This window comes from Musa acuminata, chromosome BXJ2-11 (genome assembly GCF_036884655.1).
Source record: "Musa acuminata AAA Group cultivar baxijiao chromosome BXJ2-11, Cavendish_Baxijiao_AAA, whole genome shotgun sequence".
Classification (NCBI taxonomy): Eukaryota; Viridiplantae; Streptophyta; class Magnoliopsida; order Zingiberales; family Musaceae; genus Musa; species Musa acuminata.
Genome location: NC_088348.1, coordinates 24,886,100 through 24,905,978, shown reverse-complemented (window position 1 = coordinate 24,905,978; position 19,879 = coordinate 24,886,100). Strand labels below are relative to the sequence as shown.

Here is a 19,879-nt window from a genome sequence, read left to right as displayed (position 1 = left end):
ATCCCAGAGACTATATGTCGGGCATGGTATTGTCCAGCCCATACGATTTCTCCTCGAGTTTCGCGCTAATCGAATTCTCCCCGAAAACTATTTCTCTCTCAATCCGAATGACCTTGGTGAAGGATTTATTTGAAAAAGAACATAGGATATTCCTCTCATTATACCAAGAGTGGATAATCCTCTATCGACACTCAATAGCCCTTATAAGGTTTGCTACTATTCTCGATGACTGGTTGTGGTAGATTTGGAACTTCCAAACCTGTAAGCTCGATATTAAAGAGTGAAGTACTCATACAGAATATCCTTAGTGTCTCAAGTCTAAGGACTAGGTACACTACCGGAATGATGGAATCGCTGTCTTACAATGAGGTATCATCAACCATCCAACATTCTATGAGCAAATCAATCAGTGATCTCATTCTCCAATGAGCACCTACTCTGTAGTCCTAATGTCCCCACACGAGCAGCTATGAGACTACCCGTCTCCATCAAATGGACGGGTATATAGCACACTAGTCTATCCAGTTATCTCGATATCCCTCTCGAGTAACCTATAACCAGGATTATTTATGGTCTATATTTAAAGGTAAATCGATCTCATTATCGTGATCTTATCACGATCCGATTCTCATTGTAAAGATCCAAAGATATCAGTATGCAACAAGCAATATAAAATAAAAATATATAATAATAATAATAATAATAATAATAATAAATAAAAAGATTATCATATCACACGTATCATCACTCATACGATTAGCTTGTACGACATCTATAACTAACAGTAGGCAGATGTGTTAGTCAAGAAAATCATAATCTCTTATGCAAACTCTCGTAAGGTTATTTGTGTAAGGTTCTCGACTTATCAAATCAAGTAATTTATTTATTTATTTATTTAAGTTAGGTAGTTCTCGTGAAGTCATCGAGGAGTATAGCAACATAAAATGATCATAAGATCATAATCGCACATCTGACCTTAGGACAATGTGGTGATCGACTTGAGAACGACAATCTTGAGGGTCAACATCCTGATGATGCAGTCATTTGATGATGATCATCTTCTTAACTAAGGTGAATGGGAGTATGAGCTCTTTTGCCCTTGCAGCGGAGATCTAGCATTGAGTATATATTGTCCCCCAACGCCATCACATGGTTAAATGAGGAGCTTGCTTGCTCATTGATGTGTTATTGACACATCTCTTAATTTTAGTTTTTATATGACATTATTTTTTGGGTTCTTCTTTTAGTGACAATATGTTAGTGTTATAATTGATCATTAGTCTATGTCATACAATGAGTCAACCTGGTCCATTTTATGAAAGTGATCATGTCTTGAGAACTAGAATTTGGATGACAAGGATATCCTCTCCGTCAAGATGAATTTCTTCAAAACGAGTCCCTAATATCACTTATAAAATTAGCACCAAGAACATGCCTAGTGTAGCCGCATCAATGCCGAAGTCAATTAGAGACTTTATGCAAGGTTCGACGAAATGAAATTTTGGTGTTAGAATGATACTTGGAAAGCTCACATTGTAAATATGGTGAGAGGAATATTTCAAGAATGAAAAATATTTTCTCCCCGACTCATACTGATATGGAAAATTTGGATGACTATGCTTCAGTTGTTCTCGAAAGAAAAACATATCAGACATGCATGAAAGAAGATATTCCTGGAATGAAGATATTTAGGGCTCAAGTAACATGTCATGATTCTTGAAATTGGCACAACATAACCATACAAATAATAAATAAGCAGCTATTTGGACTGTCATTTCAGCACTAAGGTAAGATATTCCTGGAATGAGGATAGAAACTAATGTATACAACCTGAGTTTGTTTTGAGATTAAACTGTGATTGTGAAAGTTTAGTAGCTGCTTTTTCACACTACTAAATTTGCTGCTCCACGGAAATTGTTCGTAAGCTTTCATTGAAATTTAATTCCTTATATACTATCTTATGGTCCTTGATTACAGCTAAGCTTTCATAGCTCAGTTGGTTAGAGCACCCGTTTAGTAAGCGGGAGGTCTTGAGTTCAAATCTCAATGAAAGCAATAAACTAGTGTTTTTTAATGCTTATTGAGTTCGAATCTCAATGAAAGCATAAACGGTTTTTAATCCTTATGCATTAATGCCATTGCAACACATTCTATATTACATAATGTGATCAATCATAAGCTTTAAGCGTTTGTAAATCTCAAGGCATTATATATACAATGATGGTTCCCAGCCTTGCTGGCAGGCTCATAGGGTTTGTGACGAGGGAAAAGACAGGGAGACACCGGAGGAGCACCACTGTCTTTTTGTCCTTTTCTCATCTCATCTGTTCATTCACGGCGGCAATGGATCTCATCTGTCCATTCACGACGGAAAAGGCCATACTTCGCCTCTCCTAACATTACATCCATATATTCTGGTGAAGTACTCCTTTACAATTCGAAAGTTTCTCCGATACTGAGCCTGGTTCTTTTAACTCTGCTAGCCTGGCAAGCAATTTGGGTTTGCTGAATGATTGTGGCTTAAGTTGATATATACCTATTTCGATAATCGATTAGGGCACAAAAACCCAGAACCGATTGCATTTTCCTGCTCTTGAAAATATTATCTTGTTTAATGCTGCAGAACAATAACATAATGACAAGCAAAATCTGCATAGGGAAGAACTAGTCTACTTTGTGGCAACAAGGAACAACAGGAAAGAGTAGGCACCGTCATCCAGTTTCAGATGATATTTTGGAATCACAACGTGATGCAGATCTCATCTGATGGAATCAGAATTGAAGAATGACATTGAAGTTCCAGTTTTGATGATTGACTTCTGGTTTCTTTTCGTCAAAAGACAGAATTTATCTCAACTCTTTCGGAACCATATTAGTCTTCCAGTATCTCGGTTCTCCTGATATATACATCAGGAGACAATCGCACTTCTCATTTCTTCGGTTTAGTTGTGCTCTCAAAATTCAGCTCCTGCAGGTGCAGCAGTAGATCATCAGACTGCAGGAAGACACGGTTAGATGAATTCGCAATTGTATGAGCTATCTCCCGTGCAGCTTCAATCTGTCTCAGAGCAAGAAATGCTGGATTGTTTGCAATTGCTTGACCTATGAGCTGGGCACTCTTGGCCTCACCCTGTTCGGAAGAATAGAGGAGAACAAGATTAACCTTGTTTCCATGTGTTTATCGAAAATTTAAGCTGCTTCGAATAGAATAGAAGTTTTTCTTTACAGCTAATCGAAACTTGTTATTTATCTTCTTCCAGAGAATGTTGAATTGTCTAGTGTAACAGTAGGGACAAACAATCCATGCTAACACTAAGTTTCACTAGTTAGAAAAGCAATAAGATAATGCTCAATTAACAAATCAAATTAGTTACCTGTGCTCTGATAATAGCACTTTTCTTATCTTGCTCTGCCTTTTCAACAATGAACTTAGCACGCTCTGCTTCCTGTGCAGCAACCTGCTTGGCTTCGATTGCATTAGTAAACTCCTTTCCAAAGCTCAGGCTCGTTATGGACACATCATCCAAAGCAATGCTAAAGTTTCGGGCCCTCTCAGTCAAGATCTTCCGTATCTCCCGACTCACCGCCTACGACATACAGATGTAACAGAGATCTAACTGCCATGTGATGCTTAAATCTTTGTTTATGCTAGTTAGTAGACACATACAAAGCAATAGGATTTGAAAAAAGATGACTATCATAATTATCTCAAACCTCTCTTTGTGTGATCAGCTGGCTAGCATTGTATTGAGCAACCACAGCCTTCAAAGTTTCATGAATAATTGAAGGAAGTACCCTTTCATTGTAGTTTTCCCCAAGAGTTCGGTAGATGGTGGGCAGCTGGTCAGGAAGTGGCCTAGTAAGAACCCTAAGCCCAATTTTTACCTGTGCAAGAATAGAGGCTTCACAGTTAATAATGCCATGAACAAAAAAATCCAGGTGGCCAATACCATACAAACCAGCAAATGGCCAAGCAAAGCATAAACATCACAGTGAGAAGTATATGATAAAGGACACATTAAAGTGATTGCTTCCCTTACCAAGTTCAGTCATTATGCCAGCATTCCTGGTTATAATAGTTGTGGTACAACAACAGTACGTATAGTTTTGGAAGAAAAATAAGTACTTATGTATGGAATGAAACAAAGAATTGTATCATAGGTTTCTAGACAAATGTTCCAAGAACAACCATTAACTTCACTTGCAAATGTTTCCCCTGCTAAAATCACTTTCTCCAGGATGTTTCAATCATAAGTGGAGTGGAAGGATTATTGCAACTGCCAGCTGCTTGGACAATAATCAGGACTTTGATAGGTGACATCCACAAGCTTTGTTGTCCTGAATTTACTACTCACAATCTAGAATCTCTTTCCCATAAGATGACATAAAAATTAATATTAAATGATACATTGACATAATATTATATTTTTCATCCACAAGAGATTCATAGCTTGCCATTTCCTTTTATAACTAATTGTACATGACATGGCAAGTGCAACATGTTCTTCCTATTAGCTTATGATATGTAACCGTTGGATTTCAAAGCAATATGTCATTATGCACATCAAAGATTCAATCAAGTGAGCCTGAAAGTGGTCTCTGGCTCGGAATTCATCTCCAAGATGCATAAGACTGTGTAAAAAATGGTCTTGCATTAATAGTCCAAACTCTAGATCTGCTAGTTCAGGTACATGAGGAGCATGAAGCCAGACATTAACTTAACATTCATAAGAAGATATACACACTAACAAACAAAAATTCAGATTATAAACTTCACAAAACCTATGCAGAGGCAAAATCAAGGTCTAATAGGGAGTCAAGAATACAAAAAAAAAATGTTGAAGTTCTAGAACTCCAGTCATAAAAAGAATACGGGTCTCCTAGTGATCAGTAAACTGAAGACAGAAATGAAAGGAGAACAAATCAATAAACTGCTCATGATCACAAGTCAAGCATATTGATTAATTAACATACAAGGTGGAAAAAAATCGAGACAATGCAGACCATCAACAATAAAAGTTGCAACTCAAACTATGATATGGATGTGATTTCGATGCTTGCATGTGAAAACACAAACTGACACATAAATGATGTGGAGTCAGGCAGATGACAGTAAGTGATAACAACAAGTTGTAACACTAGATTACTTCTAAATAAGCCAAACAATCAAGCAAAAAGTATCATGACTACTTAGAATAACTTGCTCCTGGAGCACCAGAGGCAGAAGATTGGCTGAAGCTTGTCCACTACATATTAGATCACAAGGACGCAATAAGACAATATATATGTTTGCATTATAAAAAGATTTACAAAGAAATACCATTTGAAGATCACGACTGCCAGATGTACTCTCGACAAGATGGGGACGCGCACGAACATTATAAATGATTGGCCTTTCAAACCACGGAATCATCAAATGGGTTCCCTCAGGGTAGACCTGTATACAAGCTTTTGTTATATGAAACTAAAAGGTCATGACTCTACACTTCGACAATTAAAGTAAAAGATAGATAGGCATGAGAGCATAGAAAGATGTATCGAGTACAATTAACCTGAATAAACACTGTTACAGTAAGAGCAGAGATAGTGGGTATATAATGCAAAAAATTAAACAGTAATATAAAGAACCATAACATAAACCATAGGGCATAGCAGAAATGGAGCTTGTATCCAGAATTTTGGTCGTTATAGTAGACTAAAGAATCCAAAATTAAGTTATGCACTATCTGCGCTAATTGGTTTCACTTTTTTAATTGACTAATACACAACATATTTCTTCCCAGCAAAGGTGGCCATGCCATATTAATTGCAGAAAATACAAGCAATAGGCAAGCAAAAGAAGAGTGAAAACAATACAATACTTTAAAGCATATGACATTAGCTAATATGAGCAGTCCACACCTATAGCTATGGTTATGGCTTCTTTAGTGCCTAAAGATCAACCAAAGATAATGCTGATTCTAGGTAAAGACAGCTCTTAACAGGTTCAAAAAAACACTCCAGATGACTTTCTTCAATTATCCAATTTACTACTGAATTATGTAGATTCCTTATGTCAACATATCCCCAAATATGAATAAAAGGGCACTAATGTTTCAATCTGGTTACCAGAAGGCACCAGTCTTCCTCCTATGTAGTCTTCAGCTGAAATATATTAGTTTGATAAGACTTTCTTGCATGCAATCTAAAAATGTCTGATGTCATCAACCTTTTAAATTACCACAACTTCATCCAAGCAATGAACCCAATCAAATTAAGTAACTTCATTCATGAAAGTCATATTCAAAAGTTACATATGCAGTATTACACTTATACAGGGCCTTTACACCAGATCTGACCATATAAAATTTCATTTCGACTTATGAATTACAACGAGGTGGATTCAGGCATTAAAAAAAGAGCGTTTTCGTAACACTTAACCTATCGACAACAAGTTTGAATACTGAAATTTTCACTCGTTGAGCTCATTAATCAACTTCATGTTGGTGGTTCTAACTTTCCAACTCTTTCAATAACATCACAAATCACATGTTCCTGAAAGATAAGCATTACCAGAAAGGAATTACAGGCAGAGCCTTCAAAACCAAGGCATTTCAGAAACTAAACGAGATTAACAATTAACATTATCACAGGATGCACGAATTACTCAATCAACTGCAAGTATACGCTAGTTTTACCTGTGTCATAACATTTCAGTTGACAAATGGTTGAGAAAAAATAAAGACAACCAGAAACCAACTATCAGGGTCATTATGCAACGTGGAAACAAGTGCAGCAGCACAGCAATCCTCTCTAAGAAAACGTAAGATAAGGGCATTCTTGAGCTAACAACATAAGGTTCTTCGCCGATCAACGCAAGAGCGCATGAAATATACTGTATGGGCATGATGGGAAGTGTGGTTTGACCTTGTCCTTGATGCCCTGGATGCGATTGAAGACGATCGCGCGGTGTCCACCCTCGACATTGTAAAGGCTATTGAGAGCAACGTAGACGGCGGTGCCACCGATAAGCGCGACCTTCACCAGCGTCCCCGCCGCTCCCGATCCGGGGACATTCGGCACCCTGACGTTCCTAAAGTTCATGATCGCCTCTACCTCCCTCTCTCTGACTCTCTGACCCTCGAATCTAACAACGAGGGATAAGAAACGAGGAACAATCACCGGAAAAGCAAAGAAATGGAGATCGACATAGAGCGAGAGAGGGAGAGAGATTACCCGCGGTGGCGGCGCTTTCGGCGGCGACGTGGCGGCTGGGGGGGTTTTGGGAGGTTTGGAGCTCCTCTAGGGATTTGGTTATATATCGCAAGGTGATGTCCGGTCGAGGAAGCAGGTGAATGGTGGTAGTAGGAAAAGAAAACAACCCGAATCCGAAACGTGAGTCCGAATCCGATAAATTCCTAGAATGGACTGGAGCTGAATATCGAATTTTTAAATTTTATATTAATATCATTATATTTTCGAAAAAAAATATTTAATCATATTTCTTCTATTGATTGACACGTGTTGTCATCTATAACGTTAAAACAAGATTAAAAAGATAATCTTATAATGTTATTCTCACTGTTTAAAGAAAAAAATTTAAAAAAGAAAGAAGAATTTTGCTGAGAAAAATAAAAGGATCAATAGTCGGAGGACGTTGACAACCAAGCTCGAGTTCAGACCAAAGTGAAGCTTTCGAAAATTAATTGAAGCTTTCTCCTCCTAGGAGGTCGTTTGAGAAGTCGGAGGAGAGGATGATCCGGAATGAGGAAATCATTTTCACATAAGTTTTAGAAGGGAAAATTAATATCGGTGATAATAGCATTGTAAAATTATCTTTTTAATCCTATTTTGATGTTATTTTTCACACGTGTGGTATTTTCGTTAGTAGGATCAATGGCAAGGCTAATTACATATTATTAATTAAATTTCTTTAGTATATCGATTCCTAAAATTAAAAAATTTACATTGAAATCACTATAGTTATAAAAATGAAATGTTGAACTCTATTAAAAATTTACATTCTTTAATTAGATACTATAATTATGTACAGGTGTCAAAAATACAATGGAAACCTTATCATTTTATTTAGTAAGTTAATCATAAGATTGCTTATTTTTCATTGTATTCCTATCCATAACAATAATGAAAATTAAAATATGAGATTTTACTTTAGTCACAAGTATAGGGTATAGGTGAACTAAGAATAGGGTGTTATATTTTTTACTTATTATTTTATTTATAAGATTTTTAAATATTTTAAAAAATTAAGCATAAGATTGATTAATGGTTAATATTGAAATGGTGGGATTATAAGTATTGGGATTCAATTCTTAAATATATATTTTTATTTATATTGTTATTAAAAATATATTTATATATAAATAATAACATAAAAATGAATATATTTGAGGTAGGGGGTGATTTACCTGTCACCATCTTATAACCATAAGGTAATAAAAAAAATACATTATCCTCATCCTATTACGTACCCATACCCATGAGTGTAATTGACACTATATATCTCTCTCGTAGGATTTGGATCCGATAAACTTGTATGTATGCTCTCATGGTTCATTCTAATTACAAATGTAATAATATTATCTAATATTTATTAACTTAAATTAGCACTTGAGTATTTTAAAAATATGATTTTATTTATTTTGCATATTTCAAGGTAGATTTAAAGGCTTTGAGAGCTTATATGGTAAAAATAAAACTAAGAGGTTCAAAAATGTTTTCAAGCCTTTGTCAATTATAGTTCATCACAAACCATCCAAAACACGTAGGACTTCAACTACACATACACACGTTATAAGTGACTAATGAGATAGTTCATGTGGATTCTTAGGCAAGGAGGCTAGAGGAACGGGGTCAAATCGGGGGTTGGTTCTCGAGCGTCTACTATATTTTCGTGGCCGACTCGAGGTGGAGCTTGATCGATTTCATCCACATTGAGATCCTACACGACAGGTCAATGTCGGGAGGGAAAATTCTCGACTTGACCTCTCCGATAGTTAAGTTAGCAAGTGGCTTTAGAGATGAAAAAGATTTGATCCTCCTCCTCAGGCCATGGGATCAATATTTATACCTATGGTGACGACCCGGTCATATGTGGGTTGTTAATGATTGTCGATGCTTCATCTAACGTGGTCATGCAAGCGACTAGTTTGTATGCTCCTGATGGCGTGGGTTGGTTCGTCTAGTCCCACATCGTGCGATGCCGACCTGTACAGGTCCAATTGGTGTGGAGTTGGTCATGCACCATCGATCGCGTTGGCTACGCTTTCTTCGAACACATACCAAGCACATGCTCTATCTTGGCTCCTCGATGGCTACCACCTGTCACTTTGTATTCAGGGTGAGAACATTCTCTATCATTCATCCCTTCCTGAAGGCATGCCTTAGGGACCTCACAGTAAGGTTCAAGTCACATCATTCGGTGCTTCCAGCAACCGAGATTTCAGCTTCTCGATCGGACCCACGGTGTCTTTTGGTGGACGTGGTTTATATTAAATCTTATCGTCCCCCTTTAGTGGGGTAGTGGTTGCTTTGAGGGTGAATTTCGTTATGCTAGCCTAATCTTTCGGGAGGGCATTATTCTCTCCCAGGTTGCATGACTCAAGCACTTCTCCTTCTTGCCTTGTCGTGGTGGGGCTTCTTCTTGCCGAGTTGCATAACATGGGCACATCTTCTCCTGGCCTTGGGCATGGGCTCCACCGTAGAGGGCCTTCATCTTTCTCCCAAGGTACACAACTCGAGCATGAGCTTTGCCATAGCAAGTCTTTCTTCTTTATTGGTTGAGATACATAACTTGGGTACATGTTCCATCGTGGCAGGCCTTTTCTTATTCTTTGACTGAGATACACAACTCAGGCACACACTCCATTGTGGCGGGCCTCTCTTCTTTGGTTGAGATGCACAACTCGGGCACATGCTCCGTCATGGTGGGCCTCTCTTCTTTGGTTGAGATGCATAACTCGAGCACATGCTCCATCGCGGTGGGCCTTTCTTCTTCTTTGGCCAAGACACACAACTCAAGGCACATGCCTCTCTTCTTTATGGGAGGGTGGGAAGCTGTCCTCCCTACCCAAAGACTGTGTGAATGGACGGAGCCTCCTTTTATTGGTTGTCACCTTCTTTTCTCCTCTCCCCTTCTCCTCCTCAGATAGCAAGCATGGAGATTTGAAGAGCATCGTTATAACCCTACTATGTGGATCACTGCTAGAGAGGATGACGCTTGACCTCCTTTATCTTCTCCAATAGATCCATAGGGATTCAGAGATATATGATCTTCCTAGGTAACAAAACTATCTCACACATGGTTTTCTGTGTCGTAGGGTTTTGCTTACCAATCTTAGCATGACGATGAACACTTTTTGAAAAATTTAGGATTTTTGTTTTATGTTATGCTATGCATGTGATGTCGCCCCTGGGTTACCCTACATGTGGTTCACATTGAGCTTTATCGTCCCCCTTTAGTGGGGTAGTGGTTGCTTTGAGGGTGAATTTCGTCATGCTGGCTTACATCTTTCGAGAGGGCGTTCTTCTCTCCTGGGTTGCATGACTCGGGCACTTCTCCTTCTAGCCTTGTCATGGCGAGGCTTCTTCTTGCTGAGTTGCACAATGGGCACATTTTCTCATAACCTCAAGCACGGGCTCCATCGTAGAGGGCCTCCATCTTTCTCCCAAGGTACACAACTCAAGCATGAGCTCCGCCATAGCAAGCCTTTCTTCTTTGGCCGAGATACATAACTCGGGCACATGTTCCATCGTGGCAGGCCTTTTCTTCTTCTTTGGCTGAGATGCACAACTCAAGCACACATTCCACCATGGCAGGCCTCTCTTCTTTGGTCGAGATGCACAACTCGGGCATATGCTCCATCGTGGTGGGCCTTTCTTCTTCTTTACCCGAGATATATAACTCGGGGCACACACCTCTCTTCTTTGCGAGAGGGCGAGAAGCTGTCCTCCCTACCCAAAGACTGTGCGAGTGGGCGAAGCCTCCTTAGAGTGCTCATTGAGATTATTTGTTGGTAGATATTCTTGCACAATTGAGCCCTCCTTCTAGCAGAAAAAATATTATATATGTCGTAGCCTAGCGATTGGTATGTCTTGGTTCTGTCTCAAAAATATAAGGTTGTTCACATGGATTCTTAGGCAAGGAGGTCGAAGGAACGAGGTCAGGCTGAGGGTTGGCTCTCGGGCATCTGTTGCTTCTTCGTGGACGACTCAAGGTGGAACTTGATTGGCTTCATCCACACTGAGATTTTGCATAACAATTCGATGTCAAGAGAGGGAATTCTTGACTCAACCGCTTCGATAATTAAGTTAGCAGGTGGCTTTAGTGATAAAAAAAATTCGATGCTACTCCTCAAGTTAGGGGATCGATATTTATACTTGTCGCGACGGCTCAGTCGTACGTGGGTCGTTAATGACCGTTGATCCTTCATCGGACATGATCATGCGAGTGACTAGTCTGTATGCTCCTGACGGCGTGGGTCAGTTCATCCTATCCCCCATCTGGTGGCATTGACCCGTACGATTTTGGGTAATGCAGAGTTGGTCGCATGTTATCTGTCGAGTTGGCCGTGCTTTCTCTAGGCATGTGTTAAGCACATGCCCCATGATGTCAACTCCTCGATGACCGTCAGCTATCGCTTTAGAATCGGGGGTGAGAAAATTCCCATCACCCATCACCCTCCAATATATTCAATAAGTTCGGTTCATATCAAATTCTTACAATACCGACTTACTCGAATCAGTAGATGACAAATTCCACGGAACAAAGAAGATCAGATCAGATATTTGCTACAACTGATATTACGTTTCCTCCATTCAATGCTCAACGGGTATGCAACAAAAACCACATTATCACTGAATCATCGTTTCATCCTTCCTCTCGTGCCACAAATAAATTCCCAAATCATGTAAAAACTCACATGATCACTTAAACATCCCCTCGTAATGCATCATATGTAATTAAAGACCTCGTGATGTAAAAAATAAAAATAAAAATGAAGAGTGATACTTTCGATTTTAGGAATACATACAAGCCTTTTTACTGGTGATAAAACAAAAAGATAAATATCTCTCTTTAAAATTAGATAATGTCATTCGTTCAATTTAAATCACATAGTAGATATCATGTGTTCGACCATGGATTAATTCATTTATGTAGATATGATGGTTTCTTTAACCCAATGATTTATTATTTTTTAGTGATAAAAAGTGAGAAATTAGTAAATATTTTTGGACTTCTAGTTAGATTTCAACTATTTCAAGTTCGAAGGGGTCCTAATTAGACTGAAACTTCAGATTTTGATGAAAGGAAGAGATATCAGGTTTCTATATGAGAGTATATATAAGGGGTTTTGACCTTAATTTGAATTAATCGAAGGGAAGGATGGTTTTGATTTTTCTTCTATAACGAAGAATTTTATTTTCTCGAGTGTATAACTATATTTTTTTATTATTGGCTTATAAAATTTCTCTTTCTACTATGATTTTTTTTTTGCCAAAGATGTCTTTATGTGTATATTTTTATAATTAATTTAAAGAATTTCTCTTTCTACTCGGGCACTCGTGATCTCCACCGTCCATCAACTCTAGCTTTCGAAAACACTTTTTTGTTTTCGTTTCCTGCTTGTTTTAGAAGGGAAGGAAAGGAGGAGACACACACAAATATAAATATATAGGAGTGATTTGCGATAGGAGGATGGGATGGTTATTACAGGAGACATAAAAGAGAAGTTGCTTTTGTTATATAGCTCCCCATACGACCTAATCTCATCTAAAGAACAACATCCCAAATGGCTGCGTCGCTCTCGCCGCAGCTTTTGTGCACATCCTTCATCCTGTCCACGGACTTGCAGACTCCGCTGCATGACCAGTCGAACGATGCAACGCAGACATTCCCAGATCGAGTCTTCCATTCGCAGTCTGCAGGATGATCCAAAACATAAATCAGTAAATCACAATCTAATCTGATACACGATAGATCCATCACATCTAAACTCAATCTGAGTTACATATAGCGTTCCTCTTCTTCGAAATGTTAGCTAAGGTAATCGATCGATCCAAGGAATTTGACAGGTCTACCTGGAGGTGTTCCGCAACACATGCTTCTGTCATCGATGTGCTCGACTTCCAAGCCGATCAACCATGAGCCCAAGGAAACATCTTCGTTTGCATACTTATGGAGTATTGGCCTACGCAGATGACACACATTGATCAGTCAGTAAATGCGGTCATCACTTAGCTAAGGGGCTGAAGAAACAGAACATACGCGTTTGTGGAGATGTACAAAGCAAGGTCTTTGGAGATGGCGTAGATTTGGCCAGTCGCATGTCTGAAGTACTTGTTTCCTTCCTCACCAAATTTCCAGTGTTCGGGTTCGTGATATTTCACGCCCCTGTTAGAACACGAGCATGAGAGAGCCATATATATATATATATATATATATATATATATATATATATATATATATATATATATATATATATATATATGATTAGATTATGTTAGATGAAGTACTTACGTTTGGAACAAAACCGGCCCAGATTTCATGCAACCCATATAGACTCTTGATTTGCCTCTGTACCGAGCGAGATTCGTAGTAAGGATTCCTGTAAGGATGCAAAGAAAAGGATGACTCAGTGCACAAAACTCTTCTTATGCTCATTCGTCGGGCATGGAGGCAATGCGAAGAGCAGACCGAGATTGACATGCACGTCGTCGTCGACCTTGAGGTAGAAGTCGGCGTCCCAGATGGCGACGGCGGTGGCAAAGTACACCCGGGTCTTGGAGGAGAGCTCGTGGTATCCCTCCAGGTGATCCAGCCTTAGGAAGTCCTTGGTCTCCGCGTCCTCTGCGTCGATGGCGCGGTCGAGAGCTCCGCCGGGGGTGGCGCTGTGCCCGATCACGAACCGCACCACCACGCTCTTCTCCTCCTCCAGTCTCTTCAACTTGGTCCCTACGGCGCAGTTGTATTATACGTAGCGCAGTTCATGCACGCCCTGGATGGGAAGGATTTAGGGGGTACCTCTTGGCATCCAAGTTTGTCGAACCGATTCGCGCCTCTTCTTGCTGCCGAAGCCGGTGTTGATTCCGATGACGGCGAATGCCTTCTTCAGGCCCTTACCGTGGCCGGAGGAAGACGAGCCACCGTTGGAGTTCATCCTGGCCACTGCCAGTTCCATCTCCAACGATGAGATGGACTTGTCCAAGGACCTTGATGGGAAAGAAGAAGCTGTATGAGCAGACGAACTTGGCGGTGTGGAAGGAGAACACTTGTGCTCACCGAATCGCTTGATGAGTCTTCGACACTTCCCTTATGATATCCCTTGGATTGGCCTTCCCTGATGTCTGTGAACGCACACACACGCACGCACACACGCACGAGAATGAATCTCTAGTTCGATCATATGCAGCTCTGGATGGTAGTGGTTTAGAGGAAGCTTACTGTTCTGCTCTCGCAGTCTTGCGATGACCGTGGCAAGCTCGACTCACAAGAAGAAGAAGAAGAAGAAGAAGAAGAAGAAGAAGAAGAAGAATAAACGAATCTTGTTTTCTTTTCTGATGGCAGGAAGCTGACCGGCCTGCTAAAGACGAAGGCCACCAAGAAGCAGGCGAAGCAGATCACGGCGACTGCTCTTCCCGGCGACGGCCGACCGCGCGGCTTCTTCTCCGGCTGCTGCGGTCTCTCGCTGACTGCCTTCACCAACCCACCCATCAAGCTCATGCGATACCAAACAAGAATAGCGTATGGGCTTAACCGAGAGCCTTAGAGGAGCAGCGACATGGCGATTCCAAAGCGATTTATACCACCGTGGTTTGCTTCTGCTGTCACAAAGCTTGAGAGAGACCGCAGGAGGGCGGGGGCGGAGAGAGAGAGAAAGAGAAAGGAGAGAAGAGAGAGGGCATTAAGTTAATGATCGATCCCTATCGCAGCACTAAATGAATGGGACACATAACGCAACGCTGGCGATGCCGCGAAATGGTTCAGTTTGCAAGGCTCTTTGTGTGAACTCACCTCATGCAATTCCTGTGTGCTGCAATGGCGTAGAGAGAGAGAGAGAGAGAGAGAGAGAGTGTGTGTATGTGTGTGGGATGATTGGAGGCTCTCGGAAGTTACTATCACTCTTAAACTCATGGCTAATTTAATTTTAAATTAGGATTTGCTAATGATCAAAATATTATTTTTATGACTCGAATCTTAATCTTTCAATCTTACTTGTGATTGTTAACTCGAACCCTAATTTCTCAGTCAAACGGAAACAATCTTATCGTTTATAACTGGTGGATAAAAATTAGGTTTCATTCACATCAGATCTGTTCATATAAAATTAATATTCACCCAATTAAATTTAGGATATTAATTGTTCATTTATCCTATCAAAATTCAGACCACTTTGTTCGATGGTTGACCTGTGGGGAATGTTTGCTTCTTCTTCTATTTAAGAACTTTATTGAGCACACTTCATCTTCTTAAGTTCTTCTCGCTGAAAGATTGTGTCTGCTTCGCTCTCGTTTTGGCTTGCAATTATCATTGATGAGGAGGCCTTCCATCCATCCACCATGGTATCCCCCTTGGGTGGGTCGATGTAATTATCAGAACAGGTAGGAGATATTGGTCCATATCCAACTTTATTTCCACCTCCTCACTTTAATGCTTCATGCGGACTTGATTCTTCGTGACGATTGCGTGAAAGCTGCTGCAGTTGTAGGATTTATATTACTTTCAGGAAAAGTTATGACGAGTGTTTCTGTAATTGTAATTTGTGTATATAATGAAGGATTTCTTCTTCTTTCCTTATATGTAATTAACCTTAGAAAAATAAATAAAAATATGTGGAATTGCCACGTGACAACATGCGAGCATGCCCCATAGCAAGTTTATTGCATGCCCCATAACGTAACTCCAAAGTGATCAAGATATTATCATCATCATGGCAATATGCGAGCATGCCGTATCGCATATTGACTCGTGAGTTGTCGACTAGTTTCGCAGATGCAATCCGACCCACGATCGAGTGGACCAAAATCAAGATGGACCGATCCGTCACCCGAAGCCCACGGTAGGGTCTTGAACCGCACTAAAACCCTTCCACCCTCCTCCGAGACGGCGGCGTCGTCCCGTCCCATGGCGAGCTTTGTCCGAACCCGCCTCTGCGACCGCCGCGCGTCCGCGGTCTCTCGCTCCTACGCCGTTGCGGCCACCGCCAGACCTTCTTCCGCCTCGCCCAACTTGGCGAACGAGAGACCTGCCGCGCTGAAGCCGGCGACGGTGGAGGAAGAGGAGGTCCCCACGTCGGGCATCTGCCGCCCCCTTTCGGAGATCCTCAGGGAGCTTAACAAGAAGGTCCCGGATTCGCTCATCAGGACCCGCGTAGAAAACGGCGTGGCCACCAGACACATCCCTTGGTTCGCCTCGCTTCTTTCCACCTTCTTATCTTCTCGTCTTCCTTCCTCTCCTGCTTTCATCCAGCTTGCCCTAACTGTTGCGGTTCGAACGTAACTTCTCTTTTGACCTTGATGTCATGGTTGGAGTGGTGATGCAGAGTCGTGGTGCTATGTTTGGTATCAAAGACGAAATCTTTGGTGCCTAACTTAGGTTGGGAAGCTAACAAGCTTCGTGTCTTGCTGGGCCTGCTGTATATATAGCTTTCATCATTTTAGCTTAAATTGGTGTCGTTTTACAGAATTTTCAGTTTACTTGGTGATATATGATGTATTTTCTGAAGAACAATTCACTGGATCTTGAATTTGTTAAAATAGGGTTTCATTCTACCTGTGGAATGAAAGGGAAAATTGTGGTAGCATAAAATTTTGAGTGGAATCTCGGTCTTGTTAGTCCATAAGCAAAGATGTGTGTTTCCTTTTGTGTTCTACCCTAAAGTAAAAAAGGATGACATGTAGGTTTCTTGAAAGCTCAAAGGGATGACTCTGGGTTTGAGTTCAAATGTCTGTTGGAAATTTAGAGGGCCTTTTAGTAGAAAAAAAAAAGGGGGGGGTGGGGGGGGTGGGTGGGGGGGTGATATTCTTGATGTGTTTGACGACTTGGGTTTAAGCATCTATGTTGTTTTTTGATAGAAATTTTGGATTTCTTGTACTTTGGGTGGTTCCTTGTTTTGATTTGTTAGACATTTGGGTATCTGTCGCTCTGTTGTGATTGAGATCTTTGTAATGTTTTATTATCTTCCTCATGTTGATTGGTCTATATTTAACTTTGATTGTTGCATCTGTGTTCATGTGATCATCATTATTATTTGGTTGGCTGTTGTATTTGCTCTATGCAGCATGCAAGTTCATTGATCACGATCAGAAGTAAGATGTTTATTTAGACACATATCAGTTCTGACATTGTTTGGTATGTTTTGTTTTCTCCTGCAAATTCTCAAATGAAGTTCCAATATGACAAAAACTAAGGTTAGCATGTACTTTAGACTTTTTCGGTTGCCTGAATAGTACAAGATGTATGGGCATCCTTAATCATGTATTTACTACCTGATCCCATTTTATTCCAGGAGTCAGTAGTCATTCTTTATGTGCATATTTGTTGAGTTGAGCATTTTTTGAATTTGCAAGTTGGACATTTCCATCTACCTTTGTACGCTCCTTTCTGACCTGGGAGACCAGAGTTGAAGTCACAAAGATAACTTATCTATGTTTAGAGATGTAAGGTCGCATATAGTGACCCTCCCTAGACCCCACATTGGCAAGAGCCTTGTGCATCAGGTATGACCTTTTTACAATTCCATGTCAGCACAAGGCCTAGAAATTGAAAGAGCAAGAACTTTGGATTCAAAACTTTAATTTAACCTACTTGCCAACCTCTTGCTCAGTGAAACTGCATTAGAACCTAAGATCGTCAACGTTACTACAGTTCCGCACAGCACATTTTTAAATCGTGACTACAGATCTGCACAGAACATTCTTAGCAACTGTATCGACATCCTCAAACCCATTTAAGGTCCAACGATGCAAGAAGCTGAAGCCGCATATAAACATCTAATCCCTATCTACACATAGGTTGAGAAAATGGAGTTTTGAGGCTTCCTAGTATGATTCCTACTATGTGTAGTTTCAGTGCTCATTTCTTTGGATCAAAGATGAACCTTTGCTTGTCTTATGGTAAGGATGTTGTTTTACAAATATGTTCATATCTTCGACACATATCGCAAGCTTTCATTCACCATTTCTCACATCCACTGCTTGCAGGCACTTCATCAATCGAATTCTGAATGTACATGCTCCTGGTATCTAATTTCTTTTAGCTAACCCTGTCGAACTTCAGATATCATTGCAAATGATGGAAATTTCAAATATTCATTTGCTTTTGCTATGTTCTGTAGAATGGTCTGGTGAGATTCGAAGCATTGTGTATTCAACGGATGGGAGTTCAGTCTCTGTTGTTTATCGTGTAACTCTATATGGGACAGATGCTGAGGTACATTTTCATCAGACCTTGCAAATTTAGTATGAATGTTGTTGAAGCAAGATGACATACATATTCACATTTAGGCCTGCATACCGAGATAAAAGGGTTTATGCATATAACCGCTACATATTCACACCATGGTCCACCTTAAACATGTCGCAGTTTGGTACTACTTCATGAAGTTTTCTTGAGGATTTTAACTGTAAGATAAATTACACATCATATAGCCTTGTGTATCAGGACAAATGGGTGCATGCAACTCTGATAAATTTTCCACAGAAAACCTGCTAGGCTTGCATGAGATAGCTTCTCTGTTGATAAAATGACTTCATATCAGGATCACTTAAATATGTATAGATGATTGATATATATCTCCAACTGCATGATGCTTTGTAATTTTCTTCTTATTTGGATCCATCAGTTAATTCACCTTAGTGAGAAACACCTCATCTGGTATTAATTTACATTCCCATGAATTCTAGCATCCTCCCCTTCCGTGTAATCAGATGACTTGTTTATCTATTATGCTGATGAAAGCTTCTTCCTAATGACCCGACTGTTCCTCAGATTTATAGAGAAGCAAGTGGAACTGCTTCTGTTAAGGATACGGAGCACGGAGACCCTGTGCAGAAGGCAGAAGCGATGGCATTCCGAAGAGCTTGTGCACGCCTTGGGCTTGGACTTCATCTTTACCATGAAGACACATCATAAAACTATAATGTCTACTTACCATGGTGTGCAACTTGGTTTGCTTCAGGTTTTAGTTTTGGAAATATTGTATTTGCTGTTCCTTGTGGATGAGTGGTTCTTCCACAGCATTCATGCATGTCCTTGTTAGAGCAATGCATGTTTTTGGGTGAAAGTCAATGCTAACTGTAATCGTGAAACATTTTACTTGTGAGAGATGAGTTAATCATCATGCTTATGTTAAAGTCACTAGAAATAGTCTTGGCTATTGGTACCATTTGATCAAAATCATATCACTTCTGCACCATAGCTTAGGAAGAGTCGTGGGATTTAACATGGATCTAACGGCCCCAACTCGATACCATGTCAAATTTTTAAATGCTATAAATGTATCCAAATTAAGTGAATTGATAATGATCAAAAAATTAGCATGGTAATTGTTAGTGAACTTTACACCGTGGTCGGGGAGTCAGTACGGTTTAGTTCGGCTCTGGATGTCCAAGGAGATGCCCACGAAGACTCTGGGCGATCGTCGGGTTAGGTCGAGCGGAGCAGGTCGTCGTCTGCTTCCTCATCGTTGGGACATGCACACATGTCAAAGTCGAGGAGATGTTTTCCTAACCCGACCTCTTCTGCTTCCTCATCGTTGGGACATGCACACATGTCAAAGTCGAGGAGATGTTTTCCTAACCCGACCTCTTCGAAGGTCAAGTTAGTGGAGTGAGATTTCACTCAAAGTCCTCTCCCAAATTCTCTAGGGAAATAGCCCCA

At 40.3% G+C, this 19,879-nt stretch overlaps 3 protein-coding genes and 1 non-coding gene across 5 annotated transcripts; 2 read left to right on the top strand and 2 right to left on the bottom strand.

Moving 5' to 3' along the window:
- The first annotated feature begins 1,981 nt into the window (after positions 1-1,981).
- TRNAT-AGU (transfer RNA threonine (anticodon AGU)) lies at positions 1,982-2,055 on the top strand. The gene has a single exon. It is a non-coding gene; the product is annotated as a tRNA-Thr (tRNA).
- Positions 2,056-2,715: 660 nt separating this feature from the next.
- On the bottom strand, positions 2,716-7,335 carry LOC135626424 (prohibitin-1, mitochondrial-like). 2 transcript variants are annotated; one of them, XM_065131686.1, is made up of 6 exons: positions 7,216-7,335; positions 6,907-7,126; positions 5,321-5,437; positions 3,715-3,885; positions 3,375-3,587; positions 2,716-3,130 (listed from the first exon to the last, which is right to left on the bottom strand). In XM_065131686.1, the coding sequence occupies exons 2-6, from the start codon at positions 7,081-7,083 to the stop codon at positions 2,930-2,932; spliced, it is 879 nt and encodes a 292-aa protein (XP_064987758.1). In that variant the 5' UTR covers positions 7,084-7,126; positions 7,216-7,335; the 3' UTR covers positions 2,716-2,929. The 2 variants fall into 2 exon arrangements, with proteins under 2 accessions (XP_064987758.1, XP_064987759.1); XM_065131687.1 differs by having other exon boundaries at positions 6,907-7,113; positions 7,216-7,305.
- Positions 7,336-12,664: 5,329 nt separating this feature from the next.
- Positions 12,665-14,773, bottom strand: LOC135627219 (probable beta-1,3-galactosyltransferase 8). Its single transcript, XM_065133231.1, has 8 exons — positions 14,444-14,773; positions 14,282-14,346; positions 14,024-14,211; positions 13,697-13,954; positions 13,520-13,607; positions 13,268-13,393; positions 13,081-13,190; positions 12,665-12,921 (listed from the first exon to the last, which is right to left on the bottom strand). The coding sequence occupies exons 1-8, from the start codon at positions 14,720-14,722 to the stop codon at positions 12,773-12,775; spliced, it is 1,263 nt and encodes a 420-aa protein (XP_064989303.1). The 5' UTR covers positions 14,723-14,773; the 3' UTR covers positions 12,665-12,772.
- Positions 14,774-16,021: 1,248 nt separating this feature from the next.
- LOC135627220 (DNA repair RAD52-like protein 1, mitochondrial) lies at positions 16,022-19,376 on the top strand. The gene is made up of 4 exons (XM_065133233.1): positions 16,022-16,404; positions 18,202-18,239; positions 18,336-18,430; positions 18,989-19,376. Exons 1-4 carry the CDS (start codon positions 16,124-16,126, stop codon positions 19,130-19,132), a joined length of 558 nt encoding a protein of 185 aa, XP_064989305.1. The 5' UTR covers positions 16,022-16,123; the 3' UTR covers positions 19,133-19,376.
- The last annotated feature ends 503 nt before the right edge of the window (positions 19,377-19,879 follow it).